Here is a 25350-nt window from a genome sequence, read left to right on the forward strand (position 1 = left end):
GCTGGCTGTACGAGAACATCGGTAGACTGGCTGGATTCCTCCGAGTCGGAGCTCAGGGGATCAAAGCAGAAACTGACAAGGATGGAGGGGTATGAATGAACAACGTTTGGGATGAAAAACGATGCGGCCCGGAGACATGAGAGCTCTGCATAGCCCTCCCTCTCCCTGCTTCGTCACATTTTTCTATTGATCTGAATTGCATAGCACTCACTAAAGATTAATGCATTAACTGGCAGTTGGGCGGGCTGTTTCCTCATCCCCTTTTCCCCTCTTCTATTATACACCCCTGCGAAACATAAGAACACAATTCCTCTTCCCTTGTCCCCTTCATCCGATTTTCTCGTTTGCGCCGGTGCGTGTATGTGTGTCGGGCCATCTCCTCCCCCGGCACACATGTGTATGAATTATTGTCAAGTGGTATTGCTAGGTTCAGGGTTCTGTCGTCGGTTGGGCTTGGGTATTATGAGTTACCAGTATTATAGTGTCTGTGTGTGTGTGTCTGGGTTTCGGTGTTTATACTCAGAATGGAATTTAAAATATGTATACTGCAATAACAACCGCCAAAAGGCCCATGAATGGTTGTGTTAAGCACGTGACTCTCACTTCTCATCCCCACTTGATATAGAAGGACCAGGTTTTGCTCTGAAGCATATGGGACAATGAACACACGAGATTCAGCAGATTCGGGGTATTAGATCATTATTTGGTAACTTGGGTATATTCAATCTGTCGACATCGAATCTGCTGTCAATTCCGTCTCGGGCAAACTCGTTCTTTCCCCCATGTCCGTCATCAAGAACCAACGACTGGACAAATCAGGCAAGCTGCAACGAAACCTGACAGGTCCTAAATACCACTCTCAAACCACCATTGGAATAAAATAAAATAAATAAAAACACATGATGAAAGGAAAAGGGGAGAAAAAGGAAACGGGTATACGTATGAAAAACCATCCACCAGCATCTGCCTTGCCCTCCTTATTGCTCCAAGCCAGAAAGGCGAGCATATATATGTATACCTCCTAGGTGGCGGCACTGGTACTTTTTCATCCCATCATGAAAGTGTAGTGGTACATTAATAAAGTAATTTAGCATGCGATTTTCCTTTTCATATCGCTCCCTAGATAAAGCCAGCCCAAAGTTCGCCTGGACCAGTCCTTCCCCCCCGACGTCTCCTGGCTGCGGCGCCTGTAGAGGCGCCCTCATCCTTTGCTGTATATTTTGATCGTCGGTTTATGGCCATGTGGCCATGCTACATGGTTGGGACAGCATTCGTCGTTTCGCGCACCTTTGTTGTCGCCTTCGCCATGTGGTTATGCCATTTGCAAAAAATAGATCCGGCAAAGTGAACGAGTATTGCTCCGAACGTCGGACCGGCCATCTGCTTCTGGAGAAGTCCACCGTGTACGCCCTGTAAACGTTTTCTTCCGTAAGACTGTTCCAAGGAACCGTGCTCGAGGTGGCCTTCGTCTGTTGATAATCGTCCCCAACAAGCCTCCAATGTCGCATAATAGTACTTCACTGATACAGACAGATAAATTCGTTGCAAGAACAAGCTTGGCAGAGCTTAGCGCCACAAATCTCTGTCGCCCTTGCCTCCAGAACTGCTCATTGGGCGAGGCCACTCATCGCTGCCGCCACCCGAACCGATGCTTCCATTTCTCAGGCCAGAACCACTGCGACGTCCTGGGGGTGCTTCCGGGCTGGAGGGGACGGCGAGGAAGCCACCTGTCCCATTGGCCATCACGACACTCCTTCGAGCCCCTGCAGCACCTTCCCGCCAGGCTGCTCCCGCATCGGCCAGGCCATAGGAGCTCAAGGGACGTTTAGTAGAGGCTGTGCTGCCATTTCGAGCATGCCCTCGGCGACCACCTCCGCCGTATCCTGGCGCGTCGATAGGATCCATCTTCACGATGCTCCAGTCGATATCATCTTTGTCGCCCTTGGTGTAGATTTCGAGCGTCTGGTTCAAGTTCAACACCGGTGGGCCAAGACTACCATGTCCTGCCCCCGCAAACGGGTTCGAAGCGGCCGCAGAAGCAAACGGGTTGTTACTACTGAATCGGTTTTGGTTGGGCGCAGCGAATGGCGACGGCGTCATCTTCATGGAACTAGAGCTGCTCGGACGACCACCGCTACCCGCAAAAGATGGCATGGGCGGCGGCAACCCGGCCATCGTGTCCGGAAAGCCGAGATCGCGGACATAGAGAGCCGATAATCGCGGCAAGCCTCCGGCAAAGAGAGACTGGGCCAGATAGTTGTAGTAGCCATGCGTTAGGCCGATGTAAGCGCTCATTTTGGGAGAAGCAGTGATCTCATAGCGCAAGGTTTCCAGAGAGAAGTTGGCAATAGGCGGAACAGGCGAGTTGGCAGAAGGGAATGCGGATTCCACTTCGGTTACCACAGTCAAGGCCTGGAGCCTGGGGGCGTTGGCCAAGAAATCCTGGAGGTTCTGTGGGCGCACACCGGTGCTAATGATGGAAAGCACTTTTAGTCGCATCTGTGCGTCCCGGCGGGAAAGGTAGGCGGCGAGACCGGCGGATGTGACTCGTGGAGTCTCGACGAGATCAAGTTCGATCAGAGCCGGGAACGCTGGCAGTACATCGTTATCATGAAAGATATCATCGTCCACCACGTAGCTGTCGGTGATCTTCAAGGCGCGCAGCTTGGGCAGAACAGAGAGAACGTGACGCAAGGCAGCCGGGTCCACGCTGATCTTGACGAGTTCCAAGACCTCGAGGTTTGGCCAAATGTCACCTTTGCTGAGGGCCTCGAGGCTCCGTTCACTCCCAGCCTTGAACGTCATCTTTCTAAGATCCGGACAACGAGCTTGGACCTCGAACTTGAGCGTCGTGTAGGCCGGCTCGTCCTCATAGAAGCCGTCTGGCAGGTCGACATAGCGCAGGTTGGGTAAAACGGCGATGGTCCTGGCCAGGTGCGAGGAGCGCGACTCCCGTAGCATGTAGGGGATCTTGAGAAAGTTGACCATCTTTCCGAGGCGCGTAGGGTCGTCTCGGAGAGTGCGACAGAGAAGAGTGAGACGTGCACCGGCCGTGTCCTCGGGCACGCCGTTGCGGTCCCAACGACTGCTGTTGCGCTTTCGCTTGTCTGACAGGAAGATCTCGCGTTCGCAGTAATGGACCGAGTCGATACGGATGCTGTGGTATAGGACGGGGATGGCCGCCTTGCGCCACTGCTTGCAGACCATGCCGGCGTGGGCTAGATCTCGTTGGTCGCATAGCATGCACGCATCTTCCAGGGCGCTCTGTTCGCAGTTCTCGTAGGATTCGTCTTGGGAATGGGGGCAGACGAAGGTGAAGATTCTTTGTAATACCGGGACGGGAAGATCGAGCCAGGGCGCCGAGCCGCTGGGGTAGGCTTGCGAGCCGTTGTAGTATTCATTGTGGCCGTTGACAGGCTTGGAGTCGCGGTAGGAGTCGGGGTAGCGCTGGTCGCGGTCGTAATTGAAGTTCTGGTTGTCTATCTTTCCCTTTGACTTTTTGCTGCGTCGAAACAGCTTCATGACGGTGAACTTCATGGTGAAGAAGAGGGGATGGGTAGCGAGGTGAAGGGACGACGGCGAGCCTTACCGTTCCCTCTGTCCTCGGCCACAGGGGAATATATACTAAACCATCCAAGAACCCGGTGTTGCTCGGGAAAATGCGATCAACCTGACAGCTGGCAGAGTGGTTGGTAGAAGGCGGTAGATCTTGGGGGCGGAGGGTTGACCAAAGGACTGGAGGGGGCGTAGTCGATCGCTCCCCTGTTGAGGTACAGACGTTGGCTCGAGCCGAGTGTTTGATTGGCCGGTTGGGCCGGTTGGATGGGTGCTCGAGTAGAAGCAGAAGCAGCAGGAATGGGGATGGTGATGATGGCGGTTTGCCCAACAGGTAACCCCCTGCGTTGGGTGTCGCTTGTTGCTTGCGTGTATGTACGTATATGGACCAAGATGGATCAGATCAGATCAGAGAAAGGATAGCGCTGGCGGGAGGTATTTGTGGCAAGATAAACTTGGTAGTATGCGGAACGAAGTAGTTGAGATGTCAGGCGGATCAGTCAATGCTTGGCAGTTGCTTGTGTCCTCGGCACTGAAACGGATCGATTGTCTGCTGGATGGGTGACAGGAGGAGATCCAGCGGCCGGTGCCCAATTAAACAATACGAAATTAAAGAAAGAGCCTGGTCGATCAGAGATTGCTTGATTGATAAGAAGGAAGGACGTATGTAGGTACGTATGGGGAAATATCGAACAGATCAGACTGGGCGAGGCAATAGCAAGGGCAAAGAAGGCAAAGGCAAAGAAATGCAAGCAAGGCAAACCGGCTGTGCATATAATTGAACTCGAACTGGACTGCTGAATTGGATTGAATTGAATTGAATCGAATCGATTGAGATCAAATGGGTGGAATGAACGGGCAGGAGGAAACAAAGAAGTTTGGTGGTGGTCTGCCATCCCCCGTCCGCCCCTCTCAGTCTCCAGCTTATTTCGGTCGCAGCCAAGGGTTCGGGATTGGATTTAGGATTGGGATTGGGATTGGCCTATGTCAGCAGGCACCCAGAAGAACAAAGGCGCCAGCCAATCAGGCGCCCCGATTGTTCGTTTTGTTCCCTTCTATGGCGGGCTAAGGGGGGGGAGTCGTGCCTAGGTTCGGGCCCAGCAATCCAGCAATCCAGCAATCCCAGAGCTCCTGCTGTTAGGGGTCCCTTCTGCCCCCTCTGCCCCCTTCAGCGCTCCTACTACATCCAATCCCAGCGCCCGCTCAGGGGTCCCTGGCCCTAACTCCGGTGATTGGTCTGACCCCTGGCTAGCCGCCTGGTTGGAGCAAGTCGTCACTTGAGTTGCCATCATCATCAATCCCCCACTACACTACCTTCCCATCTTTTGTTTCATACATGCACACTTCTAATGCTGCTACCTGTAGTAGAGTGCCACACCACGACATATCGCGATGGATACTCTGCATGCTGCAACCCTGTATCGACCAGGCCACTCCAGATGACACCATTCCTAACCCCATCATTCGAGACCGGTCTGCTGAGGCTCTTTCGACCTCCCATGATGTCCTCGATGTGCTTTTGTCACAAAGTAGGGTTGCGCCGTCATCTGTGCCGCAACCACGCCGGATGCACAAGATTCCACTAATCACTCTAACTTTCAGCCGTTGCGACTACGCTTCGGCTGCTTCTTTTGAACATTCTCCCCTGGATTTTTGGCATGTGCTTGGCATGTTGACATCTTGCATGGCACAGAAGAAAAACAATCAGACGTAGGGCATGAACTCAAGCGTACATTTCATTCCGTGTCTAGAATAGCAAACGTGTCTCAACAGACACTATTATTAAAACCAACATCTCTTGTACATAATCTGGACATGCCATCACCTCAAGGCAACTCATTGGCGTTTGCACGCCTTTCCCTCCTCCCTTTGACCCTAAACATGATGATGATGCCAGACTCCATTCTCTGATTCAAACTCTTTTTGAATCGTCATCCATCGTACAAAGCCAGGAACGCCTTCGCTGCACTACGCCCCATCTCAATGCAAAATAGAAGTCGCCCGAAAATATGCCACCCTAATGGGGGGAAAAGGAAGAGAGGTGCCCTGCTTAGAGGTAGGGCATCCAGAGAGCGTCGCACTGCCCCAGGTTAATCGGGTTGACCGCCTTGGCAATCAGATCAATCACCGTCTGGTTGGCCGGTAGGTTGCCCACGGGACTAGCCGCCAGACTGACTGCTCGCTTCACAATCATGTCGCAGTTCGTCTGCACCGTGTCGCGCAACTGGTTCTCGTTGAGGTGGATCGCCCGGTGGCTGCTTGTAAACCAGAATATCATCTCGTCCCGCACGAAAAGTGTGAGCGCGTGTTCGAGTTCAAACTCGGGTTCGGTGAGGCAGCGCGCGATGGCCATGATGGCGCAGCTGAAGATGCCTTCGGTGGCCAGAGGACCCATGAGCGTCTGCAGGTTGGGCGTAAGTCGGAACGGTACAGGCTCGGGGTTGTGGAAGAAAGGCTTGGCCGGCGCCATGAACGACATCAACTCCGACCCCAGATCTTGCCCGAGCCTCGCGCGATATTGATCTTGTGTGGGTATCGGCCCGTCATGTAGAGAATATAAGTCATGAAAGTCAACGCTGAAAGCTGGTAAGACAGGCGACGTCGGAACAGCCAGAACTCGGAAAATTCCGGGAAAGTGGCCTGGAAATAGTCCAGGGCTACGGTATGAGGAACCCACTTCTCCTGGATTGCTGTAAACACTTCGAGGCGTGCATTGACGCCCGAATCATGTTTCTGGTTTGTGTTAGCATGACTGTCAGGATCCACGTGCAAGGGTTGACTAACCGCTCCCTTGGGTTCGATGAGCGCCCTCAACTTGTCCATCGTGAACAACACCGGCTCGTCCTTCTGCATGCCATTGCGCCTGCAGTGGTCCTCGAAAATGCCTTGCAGAGTGATGTAGGAGGTATCCTCTTGTACGATTCTTATGTGCGGTGCAAGAGGAACCATCAACGGAAGGGTAAACTGCAGATCCCGGCGTCGAGATTCCTTCCTCTTCGTAAGAGTCTGGTTCAGATGGCGGAAGAGCTGCAAGATTCGTTCTTCCCTGCGGCAGTGCCGCGCTGCTGGATGTTGGATAGCAAATGCGTGGATGCTACCATCGTGACCGCGAATTGTGATGCGACGGTGGGAGACGCCAATTGCTCGAATTAGATCCACGTTAGGCAAAAAGCGCTCGATACGGATGAAGTCTTGGTTCTTATCCTTATGCTGTAGATATTGACCGGGAACCTCTACATCATCAAACTTCAAGTATCGGAAATCACTGAGATGCTTCGAGTACCGCTCCAACGTGTCCCGAGGATTGCGACGATCCAACTTTTCCTCGAACTTATCACGCCACTTGCGCAGCTTATGGATGTATTCGTACATTGTTGGCTTGACGGATACAAAGTCAGTTTCGAATGAGGACTTGATGTGAGCTGGCAGAATTGTCTCCGCAAACCGCGTGATGTTGGTCTCTGTTGCAGCAGGCAGCTTGACATCCTTAGCATATGACGAAGGCATGCGGCTAACGTACGCAAGGCCATCGTTCAGTAGCGCGACGATCAACCGGTAGGCATCCTCATCCGGCGGGCATTTGAAGTGTTTCTGAATCTGATCGACCATGGTTTCCATTGAGAGTGCTAGAAGCGGGAATGCTGTTTTCAGGGTCGACATGATCTCCTCTGTCAACTCCCACGGTGGCTTCTTCTGGCCTGTGGTTGCGGGGGCAGCAGTTGCCGTCGTAGCTGCGGCAGTCTCGGTCTTTTGGTCACCCGCACCCGTAGATGCTGGAGGAGGAACACTGCCAGCAGTTGGTGTAGCAGAGGCGGCTTTCTCATCACTGGGCTCGACCTTGGGTTGGGTAGCGGCTTCGCCGCCGGCCGTCTGAGGTCTCGAACCGGATTCCGTCTTCGCCTGAGGGTTATCTTGTTTGGCCTGTGCAGGAGACGTGTTGGGCTTCCCGTTGGTCGCAGCGGCGGCCTGTGCTCTTTGTCGGGCCTTCTCTTTGGCTTCTTGATTCTTCTTGATAACCAGCATATCCTCACGATTGGTTCGGAGCTGGAAGTAGAGGGCTTGTGGATAAGACTTGGCGATCTTCTGAAGTAGAACATGAACCCGGGGTGCTTCCTTGTGTCCAAGTCCGGTAAGAAGTTGTGGTATGAAGGTGATCCAATACCAGACAGGGGTGTCGCCCTTATAATCCTCAAAGCCAGAGGCGATTGTGCCATTTGCGTCGTCCAAGCTCAAAAGCCAGAGGATACGAGCAATCAGCTTGCGGGCTCTGCCATTCTTATAGCTGCCAATGGCTTGGAGATACGACGTCAAAGCTTGCTTGGCCGAGTTGAGGTCGGTTGCGTCTTCCTTGAATTTACGGTCGTTGAAATATCCCCATTCGGCCCAAGCCTTGGCTTTGCTGATGTCGTAATACAGCGCCGTACCATAGGCAGCATCGGCATCCTCCTTTTGCTTCAGCTTCTCCAGGAACATACCCTTGAGTGTGTAAAACTCAGCCTTCTGCTGGGCGTTGAAGTAGTTCAGGTTGGTGTTGTTGATAACGTCCAAACCGCTGCTCAGCTCCTCCGGGTTTTCATAGTGGCATTTAGCCTGCTCTCTCAACTTGAGGAAAGCCTCCTGAATCTCTATATTCGGCAGAGTGTAGATGCGACTGAGTTGAGCGATGCATACTTCTGGAAGGTTGTGTTTGCGGGCAACATGCGCAAAGCGGTTGATAATCCACGCTGTCTCGTGGTAGCCCCGGTAGGCAAAGGAAGCGCCGTTAGCGTTGGGGCCTTGCTGGGGAAGAAGTTGAAGATACTGATTGTTTATCAACGTAAATATGTGTTGTCGCCATGTAACCAAGTCTTGCCAGTCAGTAATATCATCCCAGACATTAGGCAGTCGATCTCGCCAAGAACCTAGGAGTAATTTGAGCTCGCCTGACTTCACGTCGAGATTCGCCTGGGTCGTGCTCGCTAAACTCTGGCAAATAATATTCGCGTCATGGAGCTCGACAAGTTGTTGGAAGTTGTGAAGCATTGGAATATGAGCAGCCGTCAGGCGTCGCGGCAGCTGGTGCCATTTGCGAATCGACAGCTGAATTGCCTCATCGCAGACCCTGTTGAACTCCGTCTGCGTTTCATTACTCTTATTATTATGCAACTTGAGCAGAGCCATGAAACCCTGGAAGAATGACCGTCGTGCAGTCGGGGCATCCATCACACCTTTGATGATGTGATCTAGACTGTCCCGGTGCTCTTGGTTCTGCCACATCTCAACACTGCGCCAGGCACACTCTAGTAGGAGGTCCTGGAGATTTTCGTGCTTGGCAAAGTCTTGAAGTATCTCCCACTGCTGCAGTTTCTCGGCACATAAGACCCAGTGGTCTTCCCACAACATATACTCCCCTTGAGAAAAGGGGATTACACCAGTGCGTGCCTTGATTTGCGCCGCTTCGTACATCTTCTGAGCTTTGTCCCACATGCCGTTCTGTTCATAAGAAAGAGCGGCATTGGTCTCCACGAAGTGGCAACGGCGGCGCCATGTGCCGTAGAAGAGATCATCCTCCTTGAGGTTTGCGTAGAGCTCGACCAACGCATCAAGGTTGCTCTCGCGGACAGTCGCAGATTCCCCGTCAGACTTGACAGCAGCTTTTTCAAGCTGAACAAGCGCAGTGTACCAGGCATCGTAGGTTTTAGCCCCGAACTTGAGCACATGAGGAGGGATTTTGCACTCGGGCCATGCCTTCGCAGCACCAGCGAGTAGAGACTGCACAACATTTGGTCTCTTATCGATTTGTCGTGAATGGAAGTCCTTCGTTAGAAGAACAACCAGGCCCTTCTCAAGGTCGGTCTTCTCTTCCTTGAGGGTGGCAGACCAGTAAATGGGGAACAAGACCACCCAGAGCTCATGTGCAAGATTCGTATCGACATGCTGCAGTTGTATGAGGGGTTCGATGACATCCCGTAGCTTGACATCACCCACCTCCGCAACGAATCGCCGATGATTCGCCATGAACGTGTCGTAATTATCATCAACCATGGCTGAGGCCTCTCGGTTATCCCTGATATACGTGCCAAAAGCGAGCGAGGCGGGGAGTGTTCGGAAATCCTCATGGTGAAGTTGAACGCTCGAATTGGCTTCTACAGCACCAAAAAGAAGCTGATTCGCTTGCGCAAGCCAGAAGGAATCGGCCAATGTGTCCCAGTTCTGCGCGGTGATGACGTATTGCAAACGAGCAGTGGCGGTCCGGGAAAGAGACTTATCAAAGATGGCCATGAACCGGTTACGCATATCAACGTCTTGGGCTCTGGTGCCTATCAAGAATGCATGTTCCATACGAACAGTGAGCTCCGTTCTTGTGATCTTTGGGTCTTCGTAGATGCGAATGACCAGCTCCAGGAACTTCGTGAGCATGGTAGGATCGGCTCGGTGCTCAAAGGAAAGCATCTTGTGCAACACAGCTGTTTTCTCCTTGAGTGTAGGCCATGTGCCCTCGGATCGGAATACCCACTCCTCGACCATCTCAAGAATCTTCTGGCAGAGAGGAATGCTAAGAGACTTTTCAACAAGGGTGGCCAGCACGCTTAGGAATGGCCGCCGGTTATCCCCAAGGATTTCCATGCGCATAGCCGTGACTTCGATGGCTTTGATCATTAAATTTGTCTGGATCTCGAGTTCGCGGGCGGACATCTCCCCGTTTTGGGCCGTTGGATCTGCGGGACGTACTGCCGTCACGCCCAGCTGGTGCGATGTAACAGCACTGTAGTGCGTAACATGCTCCCTAGCGAGCTTGACTTGAAGGGCTTTCATCAAGGCTGGTATGTGCTGGTCAATGACAGAGGGCTTGCGCTGACCAAGAGACCACAGAATGTTCACACCCGAGACGTAGTTTGACGCGTTCAAGGTCTCCGTGGCTATCATTGAAAGGAAGGTGACGATTTCAGATGTTGGTGCTTCGGCCTCCCCTTCGGCATCGGCATCTTCCATGGGTACATCCTCGGGGACTGCATCGAGAATACGCTGCACAATAGATCTCATGGTCCGCCCATCATCGTATTCTTTGTCTGCAAAATGTAGACAGTCTTGCAGCTCTGGGTTATCAGATCTCAAGCTCTTCTCAAGGACCTTTTGCACGGATGGCATGTTCCTGACGATCCAATCATCCTTTTTGAAGTTCAGGATAGTGCGAACAACTTGCAGGGTATTGATGATATTGGTTATGAACTTCTCATCGTACGCCTCCTTATCATTGGGGTCTGCGCTAAGAATCTTTGAGGTCCTCTCGCTGGCAAGTACGACCTCTGTCACGTTAGGAAACAGATCGCATTCCAAGTCTCCCCAGTACTGCGGCTGGAGAAGGTTGTACAGCAGCGACATTGCCTTCTTGCACAGCTCAGTTGACTGAGGAGGGAGTGCAGCCGCAGCGCCTACAGGGGTGTCTCTTGGCTTCGCCGATGGCACGCGATACCGTTCATTGAGCTGCGCGATGAATTCAACCAGGTACTTGACCATCTTGATTCGATACTGGTCCGGTATCTGATACTCCTTTGCAGGCGCTGACTGTCGAACAGTAGGTGGGGAGGATATTGGCTGATCGCTACCGAGACGCCTCTTCCTGGAGTTTGGAGACTCGGACAGAGTCCTGGTGGTGCTATTGTGAGCACCATCGACACGCCTTTGCTCCCACTCCCAAACCAGCCACATCATGTTGAGAGCAAGTTTCTTGCTTTCATTAGAGGAGCTTTGTGGCGCAGAAACCTTCCTAAGAGACGTGACAATGAGCAAGGCGAACTTGTCCCGAGACTCAAAGAACAAGTCCGGGTGTCTGACGAGAAAGTGGAATATGCTTGTCATCTGCTGGACGTTCTGGCCTTCCTCGGCAAGGATACGTCGCGGTGCCATGGCCCAGACTGCATTGCGGTCACTGGGAGACGCGTTGCAGCGTTTGGGGAGGACAGGGGCCATTAGCTCCAAGGCTTGCGTGACCAACGCCCGTCCCTCATTTTGACTCGTCCGGAGGAGCGAATAGTAGACCTGGGTGACGATCTTGGCGGGAGTCTCGTAATGCGCTATAAAATATCCTATTACAACATAGGCAGCGTGCTTGTTGATGGCATCGTCAAGGCGGATGTAGGTCCAACCAAACTTAATGATGTCCTTCCTGGCATCTTGGAGGATAGCATGATGATATTTGACAAGCATGGCAGACAGCTGAAGAACCTCCATTCGAGTATGGTCAATCCCTGGCTGAGCTAGATCTTCTTGCGGGTCACCGAGATTGACTTTCCAGATCTTCGCATTGATGGACTCAATGACTGAGCGGTCCATAAGCCTCTGGGGCTTAGGCTGGTCGAGCTGGTTCCAGTGACGCATAATGTCCATGGCTACGATGGGGTTCACAATATTCCGGAGCAGGAAGCATTTGGTTCTTTGGCTCGCTTGCTTGCCGGAGTATATGTCTAAACAGCGCAGGATGACCGATTTCCAGTAATCAATCGATTCGTTGCAGATGACATGTTTGTATATGAACGAAAAGAACGCGGACGTGGCTCGGAAGTCATCAGAAGTTACGGACTCGACCAGGCCAAATAGAGAATCGAGGTCTTTGGTGTTGAGGGCAAGCGCCTTCGTAAAGATGGCCATCAGCTGTTCAGCTGCTTGGTTTGCTGGTAAGCGCAGGTGGGGAGGGAGATGGTTGCTGCGAAGCTGGCGCTCCAGATCTTTCCCGATAAGGTGCAACCAGCTGATGATGTCCTTTCGCCCCAGCCAGCTATGAGCATTAGGGAATTGGCTGAGAGCATCGAGGACATTGACTGTGTTGATGATTGTGACATATTTGGTGTCCTTGTTGGCAGTAACAATCTCGCCGCAGAACTTGGTGAGAGCGTCTACATGAGCGGCGGCATGGTCTCTGAGTCCCTGGGTATCCGATGTCGACAAGACCTGGGCAAGGAAGCGTCCGTATTTAATGTCTTCCAGCTTGCTCAACAGGAAGCACCAAATATCCTGGGGGTATCGATTGATATATTTGTAAAGAGGAAGTCGGAAAGGACTGTGCTGTGTTCGTCGCAGCTTTTCCTCCAGCTCAAGCACCGTATCGATCAGGCGTTCTTTGAACTGTTCAGCTGCTGGAGGGAGAAGGTGGAATATGTTGAAAACAGCAGCAATGACCTTCATTTGACTCTGCTGCTCGAAGAACGTGAAGGAGATTTGCTGCAGCACCGTCAGATCTGCGAGATTCTTGATGTGGTCGAGCAACCGAGCTCCTATCTCCACTTTGAAATAGGTAGTCAGCAGACGCAAGAGCCGCGCAAGATTGTCAAGGCCATGTGTCGTCAATCGTTTGGGGTCTTGAAGATTTGCGAGAACGGGTCGGAGACCTTGTTGAAGCAAGTCTTTGGGTAGCTTATTCGTATGAGACAACACAGCTCGAAGGGACTCATTGGCGGCTTCGATGGTGGGCTTCGACTCAGAATACAAGCATTTGAAAAACACCGATACAATCTTGGTCCTTGTTGGGTTGTTCTGTCCCTTTGAAAAGTCATCGAAACTCATCGCCTTGCTCAAAATTCTGATACAGGCAACCCGAAGGTTCACAATGGACTCGTGCGTCCGGAACTCCTGCGGCTTGCCCGCTAACGACTCATCGGTGGCATCAGCCAATGCGAGCGACTCCATGAGCAGCCGGTTGAGCGAATCATCAAATGGAATGAAGTCATTTTTAAGGCTCATGTAGTAAGCCACCGCATCAATATACCCAATTTGTGTGGCGAACGGTAACGCACGAAGGGGTTTGGGGTAGATGTTGGTCAGGAGACGATCTTTGAGAGGATCTAGAAGCTCCCAGATCTCAACTCCAGTAGCATGTGCGATTATTTCAAGCGAACGCCTCGCAGTCGCCCGCACGTGCTTGTTGAGGTGGGATAGCTCCTCGTTGAAAAGAACACATATCGTCGCGAGCCTTGGGGGTTTGACTGGCGGCTGTCCGGGTTGGGGCGTAGGGAACATGGCATCCTCCTTCTTGGCGTTCCGTGTAATCTGCTTGAGTAGGATTTCAAGCGTCTCCTGGGCACAGTTTCTTGTTCTCTCCGGAAGATCCTGCGGCATATCCTTGATGACATATACGAGAGAACGGATAAAATTGTCCTGTTTGCCAGCAACCCAGCCAGGGCCAAGATCAATCTCTGTTAGCAGATATTTGATACCGAGACTCCCACCAGTCTTGGTGAACCATTCTTCCTCGTAGCAGGCGTGGGAGAAGACATTGGCAAGATGACCAAAGAATGGCAGACGCCCAACTTGTTGGCCAGGTCCAAAGATGGTCGCTGTGGAATCATACACGGCACGAATTGCACGGAAGGCGGCATCTCGCACTTCAGGCAAATCCGACGCCAAAGACTCTACGATAGCATCGCATAGAATGCGAGTGTCGATGAACAGAGGACCTTCGCCAGCTTTGACGTTGAAAGGACTGCCGCTTCGCTTCAGGTCGATCAGACCGCGCCCAACCTCGATAATCGTGAAATGCCGGCATAGATTCATGAGAAACACGTCGGCCTCATCTCTGAACTCAGGCAAAGATTGGGCAAACATGATTGCCTTAATCAAGCGTTTCATGATCTGGTCTTGCTCGTCTTTCTTGACGACCGATCGTTCCCGGTCAGAAGAGTCAAATACGGACAAGTCGTTGTCACATTTCCGGGCGAGGAAATCCTGTGCCTGCAGTCTAACCAGTCGAGGGAGTTCATCCGGAAGACTGTCAAACCCGATACGAAGCTTCAGCTGGGCCTTGATCAAATGAAGCGCCTGTCTCTTATAGAATCCATCGTACTGTCTCGAAGAGGCAACCTTCGTTGTTAGCTTAGGTGTATCCATCAGCTTTCGAATGGCGCAGTCAATGCCCATCTCAGCGTGGAAGGCTCTGTCCCTCTTCGATCCTATCAGACGGATATCAAAACTTGCTGGATCATCGGCATAATTCTGATAGTTGACTGGGAGAGCTTCGGTCATGAACTTTCTGTTTCGACCGCCAAGCTTACCAAGGATTCTCATTGTAGTATGAGCATGGAAGTGGCTATAAGGATGCGGTCTGAGATGCTCGAAAAGTGCGTTCATTAGCTCTTCGATGACCGGTGCCATGATCGGGTCAAGATATTCAGCCGTCAGGTTATCAACACAGAGTTCCAGCGTACGCAGACCCTGGCCAACTAGATCGTTGCCGGCTCTTAGAGCCACGACCAGCGGTCGCATTAAGAAGCTCAGATGAGGTAGGAGGTTACTGAGACGTGCTGGAACAGTGAGACAGAGCTCCACATAAAGATCACGCTCGGCGGGTTTGCGGGCGGCCAGAAGGAGATTGTTGAGGACATCCAGCAACATTTCAAGTAGAGGCAAAATCTGCTTGTAGAGATGCTCGAATTTACCACCACCAATACTTCTGAACAAAGACCGTAGAAGTAGGAAATAATTCATCGGTTCTTCGGCCTTCGTAGATAACTCGATCGACTTCGTGACAATGTCGACGACATGGGGAAGGAGAACTTGCTCGTTTTGGTTGGCGAATAGGGTAACTGCCATGAAAGCGAGCTTAAAGAGACGCAGCAGAATTGACGACTTCTTCACGTCAGCTGAACCAACATCTTCAATCCGTTCCATGAGAAACTTGAGCAACATGCCGCAGAAGCTCGGCGACGTCGCTTCGCTCGCAAGGAAGAACTGGGGTATATGTAACAAGCCCGTATGCTCGAAGATCATCTCGTAAAGCCTGGGAATCTCCTGCTGGAAAACTTCATGGAACGTAGCAGGGTCGATACAGTGAAACACGGTGGCGAATGTTTCCAGAAGATCCTTCTCTTCCTTGCTGCTAGAAACCATGTAGAAATTGGCCATGTACTCGACAGGCGATGCGTATTGGGACTCGGCAGCGGGTTTCTCAATTTCGTAGTAGCGGAATACATAAGCCCCTTCTCGGAAAAGCTTCACGATCACTTTGACCTCTTCGGCAGTAAATCCGTATGAGACCTCCTGCCAGTGGGTGGGTATGACTGCGGGATCGACAGGTTTTCCAAGGTTGCATGTCTTCAGCTGGTAGAAAGTGTTCTTTAGCCCCGTCATGAGGTTCTTGAACAAGAACTTGTTGTCCACAACAGGATCAGCGCCACGATCGCGAGGATTTGACGTTTTGATAGGCATCGCGGTGAAAATATCTGTCTCGTCCCAATCTGGTCGGTGTTCCCTGTCGGCAAGGTATGTATCGGGCTCTTGATCGGCAGCTTGCTGGGCGTATAACTTAGACAGTTTGACCGCGTTGGGATACTGGCGGTTCATTGCCGCAAACTTGTCCCCAATGGCGTTGAGGACCATGAGTAGATAATGGCGCGCATCAACCTTGTTCTGCATCTTTGCAATGCATTCCGCCATGTTCAGGAGCAATTTGGCACTCATAGTCTGGAAGCTCGTACCAGGGAAGTCGTCTTGCAGGTTCCGGGTGTAAACTTCCACCGTCTTCCTTATCTGTTCGGGCGACAGTGCGTCTCGAACATGGTGTATCAGGTCGGCCAACATGCTATATGCCAAAGGTCTCATTGTCTCGTAAACGGTCAGGCCGTCACCGATCAAGGTCTTCTCCTCCAGCAACTCATCGATTTTGGATAGGAATATCTTGCGGAAGTTGAAGTTGATAATGTGGCGGATGGCAACAAGCAACTCCTTGCGCGACGCAGACTTTTCTCGCGGACAGTCCTGGAGGAGTCGTACCACGATATCGGGGAGCGTTGGCAGGAAGTCGGTCAGTTGACTAGAATACTGGCGCAACAGGTACGCCAGGAAGCTCATGGTCTTGACCTGGGCCGTAATAAACTCTCCAAACGCAGCGCGGTTCTTGATGTTAGGGCTGACTCCCGCAAATGTCTGGCCCTTGGCCTTGGCCTCGGCATGCGCCTGCTCCTGGGCTTTCGCCTGAAGGCACAGGACCGACTTGATCAGAGGAACGAATAATTTGACATTGGCGGGTATTATGTTCCGGTATGTTTGGAAGACCGATACCACTATGATAGGGCACTCGGAAAGGACCTTGAACGACTGCATTCCCTTCAGTAGAGGCCGACTCTGCTGTTGCAAGTCCTGGCCCAGATCGGTAACGGAAGCCACCGGAGAACCTGGCCGAGGCGATTGGAAGTTCGTCTGGGTGCTGCCGGGTGTCGACGGAGCGCCTGTCGCATTGGACGGGACGGCTGTGCTGTCCAGTTGTTCCCGTACCACACGCTCCATTTGCTCAAACAGTTCTTGGATCAAGGTGAGGAACGGCTGCACTTTTCCTTGCAACACCTTTGGCTGGTGCCGCATAATATCCGATATAATCTTGACACAAAGCGTCGCATTATCCTCATTGTCGTTTTTTACAAGCTGCATGAGAAGGTCTACCACCTCCTCTGCATATGGTTCGAACGGTTCGGGTGACGTCTGATGTGTAGGTAATCGGTGGAGGATTTCGAGGACACAGTTCCGAAGCTTCTGCTCCGGCGAGTTGTTCTGGAACAGACATGGCCCACGGAGAACGTTGATGAACAGCGGTACCACGCGTTTTAGGAAGGGCGGGTATGATACCGGGTTGCCTGTGTAATGGTCTAGGCTGTCCCGCAGCAATGTGGCAGCTTCGAGTTTGCTCTTCGCCTCTATCAATCGTCGCGGTTAGTATGACGTATGTGGCAGCGCGACGCTTGCGAGATGATGCGTATTTGAGCGATGTTCCATCTGAAGGTGAGATCGAACTTACCAAAATCTGCGATAGTCAATCTCTTGACTATATCCTCGAAGTTGAGCGCCATCGTAGTGGGATTACTGCGTATTCGCAGTGTAAGTTTGCGAAATCACACATGCGCCGATGTTCTGATGATGGGCAAAACCGAGGTCAACCCTTGTGAAATCGAACGCGATCGGATTTCTGCGCAAATGCGCTCATGGGGATGTTGTGGCGCCGGCACGATTTGGCGATGGACTATCGTTGTCCAGTCGTATTTCACTTTTCGCGATGTTGCACCACTGGAAGGTGTTACTGGGGACTTGGCGGAAAGGAAAATTAGGGAAGAAAGCTATCAAAAACACCAACAACAGCTCAAGTTGCCATTGATAATGAATTGCGCAGCTGCTAATTGACTTGAACGAAAGGTTGGGGTATCATGAGAAGTAAAACGGTCGTAAATCGCTTCAAGTCAAAAGCGTGTAGCTCAAGGCTGCACTTTATTACAACCGGCTGAAGCTCAACCTGCAAGTGCAAGAGAAACGCGACAGAAACCGTGGTGGAGGGACCTCGAGCTGCCAATTCCATGTGGAGCGCGCTAGGTTTCGCTCCAAGGATTTTCCGAAGAGCCTCTCCCATTCGTTGCGCGCACCTTGGCGGCAGCTACGATCTATGTACTTAGCTCCTACCACGTACGTACCGTACCTTCCTGTATTGCTTACATCATTCTCTTATCCCTCAAGGTATCTTATCTTATCTTATCTTTGAAGCTGCAGGTAAATCAGATTGGCCCCTCAACGTGCCTGCATCAGTTGTAGCCCGTTTACCGAGACAAGCAATTGGAGGGGTAGATCCCTCGGGAAGGCACTCTGGAGGACATCAAAGCTAACCTCATGGTTTCCATGGATCAACTGAGGAGATAACCTCCGCGTTGAGAATATATGCCACTCAATATATGTCTCGGAAATTTTCCCGGAGAGCAATGATTGATTGATACATTGACATCTTAGGAATCCTCTGTGCAGTCAAAGCAGTTGAATACGCTGTTGACTCTATACTGGATCGTTCACCTCGTCCTGCATTCTGCTTCTTTATCAAGGTGCACTCGCGTCGTTGCCCTTTGGCTTAAGCTGTTGATGCCTGCCAGTAAACAAAGACAATTCCATGAGCAACCTTCCACTGTTGCAGGGAAACTACCAGGCCATCAAACGAACATCATCTAAGCCTGGTTCGCTGGGTTTCTTTTGGGGTGAAGAGATATAAAAACCCTATCCTTCGCGACCTGATCGGATCCGATTTGATCACACCAAACCTTCATACCACATATTTCATCTCCAGACTGCACCACTCCCCAATAACTCATACATTTGACAGTCCAACAAGAATCAGGAGAAGCAAAAATGACGAACGAGTCGGGCAACGATGGCACTGGCCGCACTCATACGGCATTCTTCTACGGTAAGTGAAAAAAAAAAGGAAAAAGAAAAACATGAGTCGTATCCACGCCTGTCCCAATCGGTCAGCAGCTAACAATGTGTAACAGGAACTCTAGTAAGTGATCAGCCCTCGCTGAATTCGGTTCTTGGGCGAGTATCCGACACTGTTACTTTCTCGATAGTAGCATTTGCACCTATGTGACATCGTAAGTGATAGAGTACTAACGTTGCGAATGCAGATGGCACCAGAGGTCTTCTTCACGGTCGCCTACCGCAACTCACCCCTGAATGTGGCCGTCCTGAAGAGCCTGCACACGTTCCAGCCGGCCGTCCTCCACGGCTTCCGCCGCCGCCGCGTGCGGTACGCCGACTACCCCGGCATCACGCGTGACACCACTTCCGAGGACGCTTCCGTCCGCGGCACGTACGTGACCGGCCTGACCGACGCCAACATGTTCCACCTGGACGCCTTCGAGGGTTCCGAGTACGAGCGCGAGAACATCACGGTCAAGCTGCTGGCCAAAGTGGGCAACGACCAGGGGGAGGGCAACGTCGAGGGCGACGAGGTCGAGTGCCAGACTTACGTCTTCCTGAACCCGGGAAGATTGGAGCCGCTCGAGTGGGATTACCACGAGTTCCGAACCCAGAAGATGAAGGGCTGGACGCGCGAAGACTATGGCTTCGACGACACTGATCACCTGGCCCCGGATGAGGTGGAGGAAGCGAAGGACGCTGCAGTCTAATTTCAGAACGCACTACTTAACCGCCAGACTCAAACACGCTCTTGATCCCTTTTGTATGGTTGGATGGAAAGACCTGTTCCGTGGGAAATTAGGCCGAAAGCCATTCGGGTGAAAAGGGTTGATAAAAGCTATGAATCGATAGAGCCATAGAGGATCAGATGACCGCCAGATACGGGATACAAAGCGGATTGCTCATAGAAAATGCCATTGTCTACGTAAAGATAACACTGTCAGTACCTCAGGTCATATGAGCTGGTGGAATGACTCGTCTTTCCGAACATTTCAACTTGGTGCTTCTGCCCATGCTCTCTTGAATGAGTAGGCGAGGGGACAGGTAGGTAGCTGGCTAGCTACGGTGCATAAAGTATGTAAGGAAGTAGTTCATCAGGTTCACCGCAGCTGCCCTTTGCTTCCATTGAATCCGACTTCGCGGCTAACGACGTATGGTGATAGCCATTCTAGAGCCTCAGTGACAGCATACCCACCCCAGCGGCAAGCCCAGCCGAGATGAGACTCAATGAGAGGCATCCAATTGAGCGACGAGTGACCCTTCTGCCTGTAGCCTATTGCCATGGTCGTGAGAACAAGGTTCAAAGACACATGCTGCTCGAGGGCTCCACATGATTCCCAGTCTTTGGGTAAGTTCATAGACGCCGAATAACAACTCCACCAGGGACAGCTGGCAGGATCCAGGCAAGCTGACTCTCTGTGCTGTACTACTGTCTCGGGAGACTTCCGCGAGACATGGCCACGCATTTAATAGCCACACTAAAGTACAGGCTTCTTTTAGCGATGAGCGACTTCCAGCTAGATATACTCTAGATAGACCCTGATACACAGCTCAGGATATCGGATTACTTTGGGTATATCGCTGCACTTTGCTGCAAATACCGACATTCCGAGAAATACGAGTTGGGCGAGTGAGTAATCAACGTATACGATCCACCCACGTTCAGTCCCGACCTGGTTATCCAGGTTGGGCTATTTCTGGGTATGGAGATATGGAGCGAAAGTTGCCGCCCGGTCGGCCCGGGGCTGATGTTTGCTGTCTGCTGTCTGCTCTCTATTTCCAGCCAATAATAGAGCAAGCAATTGGCAACCCCGTCATAAGCGCTCTGCTTCAATGCCCAACAAGCTGTATGTGTTTCTAGAAAGTGGACGTAAGGGAAACGCCGCCCAGATGGGGACTTTGTTTTCTGCTCAGCTCGTGGCACTTATTACCTCATAGCTTTGGAGGCCAAAGTCTATGCGACCTGGGTACCCACCCAATCCCAAAAGCCGGTAAAAGAGAAGAAAAAAAACCAGGGAGCAACACCCCTGGTGCCTGGATCCCCTGCTCGTGTTACATCCAGCCGGGTCAACCAATCGAGCCGCAGATCTCCCATTAACTTTTGCCTGAACGGGCAGGCCTGTACCGGATCTGCGCCTGCGCATACGAGGACATTCTCCCTCTTCCTTTTTGCCATAAACTGTGGCAAAGCAAAAAAACGAGGCAGCCAAAAGCCGGCAAAAGAACATTCATTCACTCCGTGAGATTCCATAGCACGAGTCGGTTTTACTTCCTTTTTGTCCCTCACGTGCATCAGTAGGAGGATGCAGTAGCGAATTTTTCGTTTGCGCGGATGAAAGCTATGTGTATACTAAGTAAGTCTGCAGGATGCTGCGGAAGTATGCATTCCATCGCTGCAAGTGCAGAGTTGAGCGAGTAGTGCGGAGGCCGCCGCTGCTGAGCGCCATGGTCACTGCATACTTAGTGATCTACCCTGACATTGTGCTTCCCTGCTCGGCTGAAGCCTCAAAGCTAAAGGCGCACCGCCACTTTAGTGACCTTATTGCCCGATATAGCGCGAGATCTGTGGTCCCGTAACATTATGCAAGTCCCCGAGTGACAGCTGTTAATGGGCACACAAACTGCGGCCAGCGGCTGCCGGCACCGGTAAAATCGTGGTAGTAAGCACAGCCAGACAGCTCCAGTCCAGTCTGTCCAGGGCCCTTCCTGGCAAACACGAGGGCTCAGACGCCCTGGCATTGATTAAGTCCTGCCTGTTTTTAGCTGCGGATGGGGATGGAAGAGGGGCCGCCACCGTCGGGGCACTGGCTCAATACAGAATGCCTCGGTCTCGGTCGTAGCGATGTTGCCGCCGGATTTTGGGCATTCAGGACGATTGATGGATTGTGTGCGCTTCGTTCTCACGATAGGAAGAAAAAGGCAACGTGACGAACGGCAACATAAAATCGCGGGCTCGAAACGCGGCGTGTTTCAGATTTCCCTTCTGTTCTACACGTGCAGTAGCTTGGAGTCATATTCGTCCTAAGGATTGATAGGTGCATATGCAAACGGCGCGGCGGAATCGTAAGCACGTAGGCCAATGGGCCAGGCAAAGTGGTGTCGGTGAGTAGGCTAAGCTGCAGATCCTATCAGCTTGGTCAGCATGCACCTGCTAAGAAAAATCCCCGCACCGGCTCAGGGGTCAGCGACAGGGATTGAGCGACAGGTTTTCCTGCAGGACGGGCAAAGATTGGCTCAAGACTCGCCGGCCTCGTTTAGAGAAGAATTTAGAAAATCGCCATTGGCAAGTAGTTTCCCCCTGGAACGGCCTAAAACTCCGAAAAGGGCTGCTGATGGAATCTGGCGGGCGGTTTGCGTAACGCTTGACTGCCGTCGAGTGATACAGCCGCGTTTGCTAACATCTTCAGCAATTCGCGACAGGGGGGCAGGACGCCGGGGTGCCGGGAAGAGCAAACAACGTCCAGGGAAAGACTGGGACTGACGTAGGACTACTGCGCCGCAGACTCGCGTTTTCCGTGCTGTTTTCCAGAACATGAATGGCCACCTGGTACGGCCTTCGGCGACGTGCATCGGCCCACTGTACCAATTCGTCCAAACATTATGACAAGTATTTTTACTACACCAAAGTCCTTTTGGGGGGCATCCGTGCCGGGAGGCATCCACTACTGTAGGTATTCTTGGAGAGGAGTAAGCTTGGTGCTCTGGCATTGCAGGTCAACTGCAATCCCAACGGCAAGTGTCTTGCATACTTTTTCCGCTGTGACGAAAAAGTAAAGTGCTTACTTGATCGATCAAAGGGGGTGTTGAACAAGCCGTGGCGGCTATAGTGTGTCTGGGTATGGACAGTTCTCCCAGGTGGCGCAGAGCAGACTCAGGGGGTCAAGAGACCAACCCCAACATGGTCGTTAATCCCGCGTATTATGGCGTATACTTACTTGGTGTTTGGTCTGGATGCAGGTATGGACTCAGGGGGGCAACTGAGTCGTTCTCGGCGTGCCTGACACTATCAAGAACCTATGGTCCCCAGCAGCAGGAAAAATATCCGTCAGCCACTAGCACGGAGTCTAGTCACCCTGGCTGCCAAGCCGAAACATTTCTCGATCCAATCATCTTCACTCAGCGACTTTCCGTTTTTGACTCCCCTGGCAACTCCACCGACCCGCCTCCACCAATGCTCCGAAACTTTTACGAGTAGATCCCTTCATGGCAGGAAGGCACTGCGCCCGACTGGTCGTGGTGGGATCCTTGGAAGGCTTGTCCAGCCCTGAACTCTGTGCTCTAAGTGGGAATTCAGAATGGAACCCCTGAAAGCAGCCATGTCTCTATCCCGTTCCTCTTATAGCCAATCGTCCCTAGTTCGACGCTGGTTCCTGCAGCACACTCCACATCGCGGTCCCTCTCGTTGACTTCACATCCATCGCCATACGTTCGCTCTAGTGTTTGTCTCGCTTGACAGGCTGCCTTTCCGTTCTTTTTTGTCGCCTCTCTGTCAGGTATAAGACGGTCGTTTCTCTCCCTCCTCATAGCACTCTTTTTCTTCAACAATCACAACAGCAGTCCCAGCGACAGATCTTTCTCTATCAGACCTTCACCTTCACTCCTTGAGGTTCGGTCTCTTTGTTTCTATTCTTCTCACTTCCCTTGATCCAACTAGCCTGGAGCAGCACTTTCATTTGAGTCCTCTCAACTTGAACGTTACACGTCGATCTAGCTCGATCTCGGTCCTTGTTGACTAGTCATCTGCTCTTGTTTCTTCTTTCAAACAAAGCAGCCCTGAGTAAGTTGCCACTGCTTCCTAAACACTTCTCGTCCCTTCTACGCCCATCTGCCCTTGTCATACGTATGACAACGACGTCTTTGTCGGCCTGTCAAAGTGCACAATGCACTTGTTGTTGTTGTGGACTGAGCTCCGGTCATGCCTCTTATTGGGGTTCTTTGTCTGGGGGAGGGCAAAGAAGAGTATAGTCCACTCAATGGGGCAAAGAAACGATGAACCGGCTATAAGTCTCTCCCATGTCTTGATCCTTGGCTGACACTGTATGTTTCACTTCAGAAAGACTCAACAACACTTACATCCTTGAACACAACAAAGTCTGTGACTTCTATCACATCTCATCCCTGAGAATAAGATCCTTATCGTCTGGAACGATAAATCATCACACACTCCCTCACAATGATCAACACAAAGACTGTCGTGGCGGCTGGGCTTATCGCCTTCAGCAATGCCCACATGCTTATCAGCAACCCCAAGCCGTTCACAACGCCGCAATTGAAGCAAAACCCTTTGAGTGGCGGCGACTTCCCTTGCCAGGGCACCCCAGGCGGAACCTTCTCCGCAGGTTCAAACATGAACAACTTTGAGCTTGGTTCCAAGCAGACTCTCCAATGGATCGGTACGGCTGTTCATGGTGGAGGTTCTTGCCAAATCTCCATCTCATACGACACCAACCCAACCCCAGAAAGTGTTTGGAAGGTCATCCACAGTATCGAGGGAGGTTGCCCGGCCCGCAACCTCAACGACAACCGCTCGCCTGCGAACGCCGCCGCTATCGACCCTGACACTTACGACTACACGATCCCTGACAACATCCCTGCCGGCAAAGCCACTATCTCTGTGTCTTGGCTCAACCGCATTGGAAACAGAGAGTTCTATATGTACTGCGGTGCCGTAGAGCTTACCGGAAAGGGCGGCGACAAGGCCAACTACGAAGCGCTCCCTGATATCTATGTTGCTAATGTTCCTGGTGTCAACGACTGCGTAACACCGAAGGTTGAGCACGACTGGGTCTTCCCCAACCCAGGACCGTCCGTCGAGAACAACATCGGTAAATACGGGTTCAAGAGCACTGAGCTCCCAGGCCAATGTGGCAAGTTCAGCGGAGCTGCTGGCTCTGGTTCCGGCTCGGCTCCGAGCAAGCCATCTGCCTCGGCCCCGGCTTCCAAGCCCAGCGCTTCCGCTCCTGGCGGAGTGTTCCTGACCAAGCAGCCCGATGCCGCACCTACACAGGCTCCTACTTCTGCACCTGTTGCCCCTGCGCCTAGCTCTGCGCCTGCTGCCCCGGTTCCGGGCGCTGGTTCCGGTTCCGGCTCGGGCTCCGGCTCCTCTGGTGCACTGACCGGCAAGTGCACCGAAGGGCAATGGAACTGTGTTGGAGGCTCTTCTTTCCAGCAGTGTGGAAGCGGAACCTGGTCACCTGTTATGGCAATGGCCCCTGGCACCAAGTGTACAGCTGGGCAATCTAGTGAGCTGAAGATGGCCGCTGCGAAGCGGGTTGTAAGAGTATTCCGTGCTTAGAGATATGCCAGAAAGGAGGTATCAGCCTAGCATTTGGGGTTTGGATAGATCTGGATAGCTGGTGAAACGGTTATTGGATGGCGTTTGGATTGGACTTTACACTTTCTACTGTACATAGCTTTTTATTGTTTTACACGGGCACCTGGATATACCAAATATAAGGGAAGGATATCAAAGTTTACATAAACAAGAGTCTGCTTACGTGACGTGACATCGTCGTTTTGGTGGTCTTCGTGGTGTTGTAGAGTGGACCTGGATCATACCCAGTTTTCTTCTTATGATGGGGTGCCTACTTCGCATGCAGCTCT

At 52.0% G+C, this 25350-nt stretch overlaps 4 protein-coding genes across 4 annotated transcripts; 2 read left to right on the forward strand and 2 right to left on the reverse strand.

Moving 5' to 3' along the window:
* Positions 1–1566: 1566 nt before the first annotated feature.
* PG986_001998 (F-box domain-containing protein) lies at positions 1567–3537 on the reverse strand (the record flags this gene model as incomplete). Its single annotated transcript, XM_066838220.1, has 1 exon — positions 1567–3537. The coding sequence occupies one exon, from the start codon at positions 3535–3537 to the stop codon at positions 1567–1569; it is 1971 nt and encodes a 656-aa protein (XP_066707113.1).
* Positions 3538–5605: 2068 nt separating this feature from the next.
* Positions 5606–17366, reverse strand: PG986_001999 (FAT domain-containing protein; the record flags this gene model as incomplete). The annotated part of the gene is made up of 5 exons (XM_066838221.1): positions 5606–6062; positions 6131–6288; positions 6340–8355; positions 8488–17213; positions 17315–17366. 5 exons carry the CDS (start codon positions 17364–17366, stop codon positions 5606–5608), a joined length of 11409 nt encoding a protein of 3802 aa, XP_066707114.1.
* A 1312-nt stretch (positions 17367–18678) lies between these two features.
* On the forward strand, positions 18679–19457 carry PG986_002000 (disease resistance protein aig2-like protein; the record flags this gene model as incomplete). The annotated part of the gene is made up of 3 exons (XM_066838222.1): positions 18679–18736; positions 18822–18829; positions 18954–19457. The coding sequence occupies 3 exons, from the start codon at positions 18679–18681 to the stop codon at positions 19455–19457; spliced, it is 570 nt and encodes a 189-aa protein (XP_066707115.1).
* A 4463-nt stretch (positions 19458–23920) lies between these two features.
* PG986_002001 (uncharacterized protein) lies at positions 23921–25042 on the forward strand (the record flags this gene model as incomplete). Its single annotated transcript, XM_066838223.1, has 1 exon — positions 23921–25042. The coding sequence occupies one exon, from the start codon at positions 23921–23923 to the stop codon at positions 25040–25042; it is 1122 nt and encodes a 373-aa protein (XP_066707116.1).
* Positions 25043–25350: the final 308 nt, after the last annotated feature.

Source organism: Apiospora aurea (assembly GCF_038362705.1).
Source record: "Apiospora aurea strain CBS 24483 chromosome Unknown utg000001l_segment0_segment0, whole genome shotgun sequence".
In the NCBI taxonomy this organism is placed as follows: domain Eukaryota; kingdom Fungi; phylum Ascomycota; class Sordariomycetes; order Amphisphaeriales; family Apiosporaceae; genus Apiospora; species Apiospora aurea.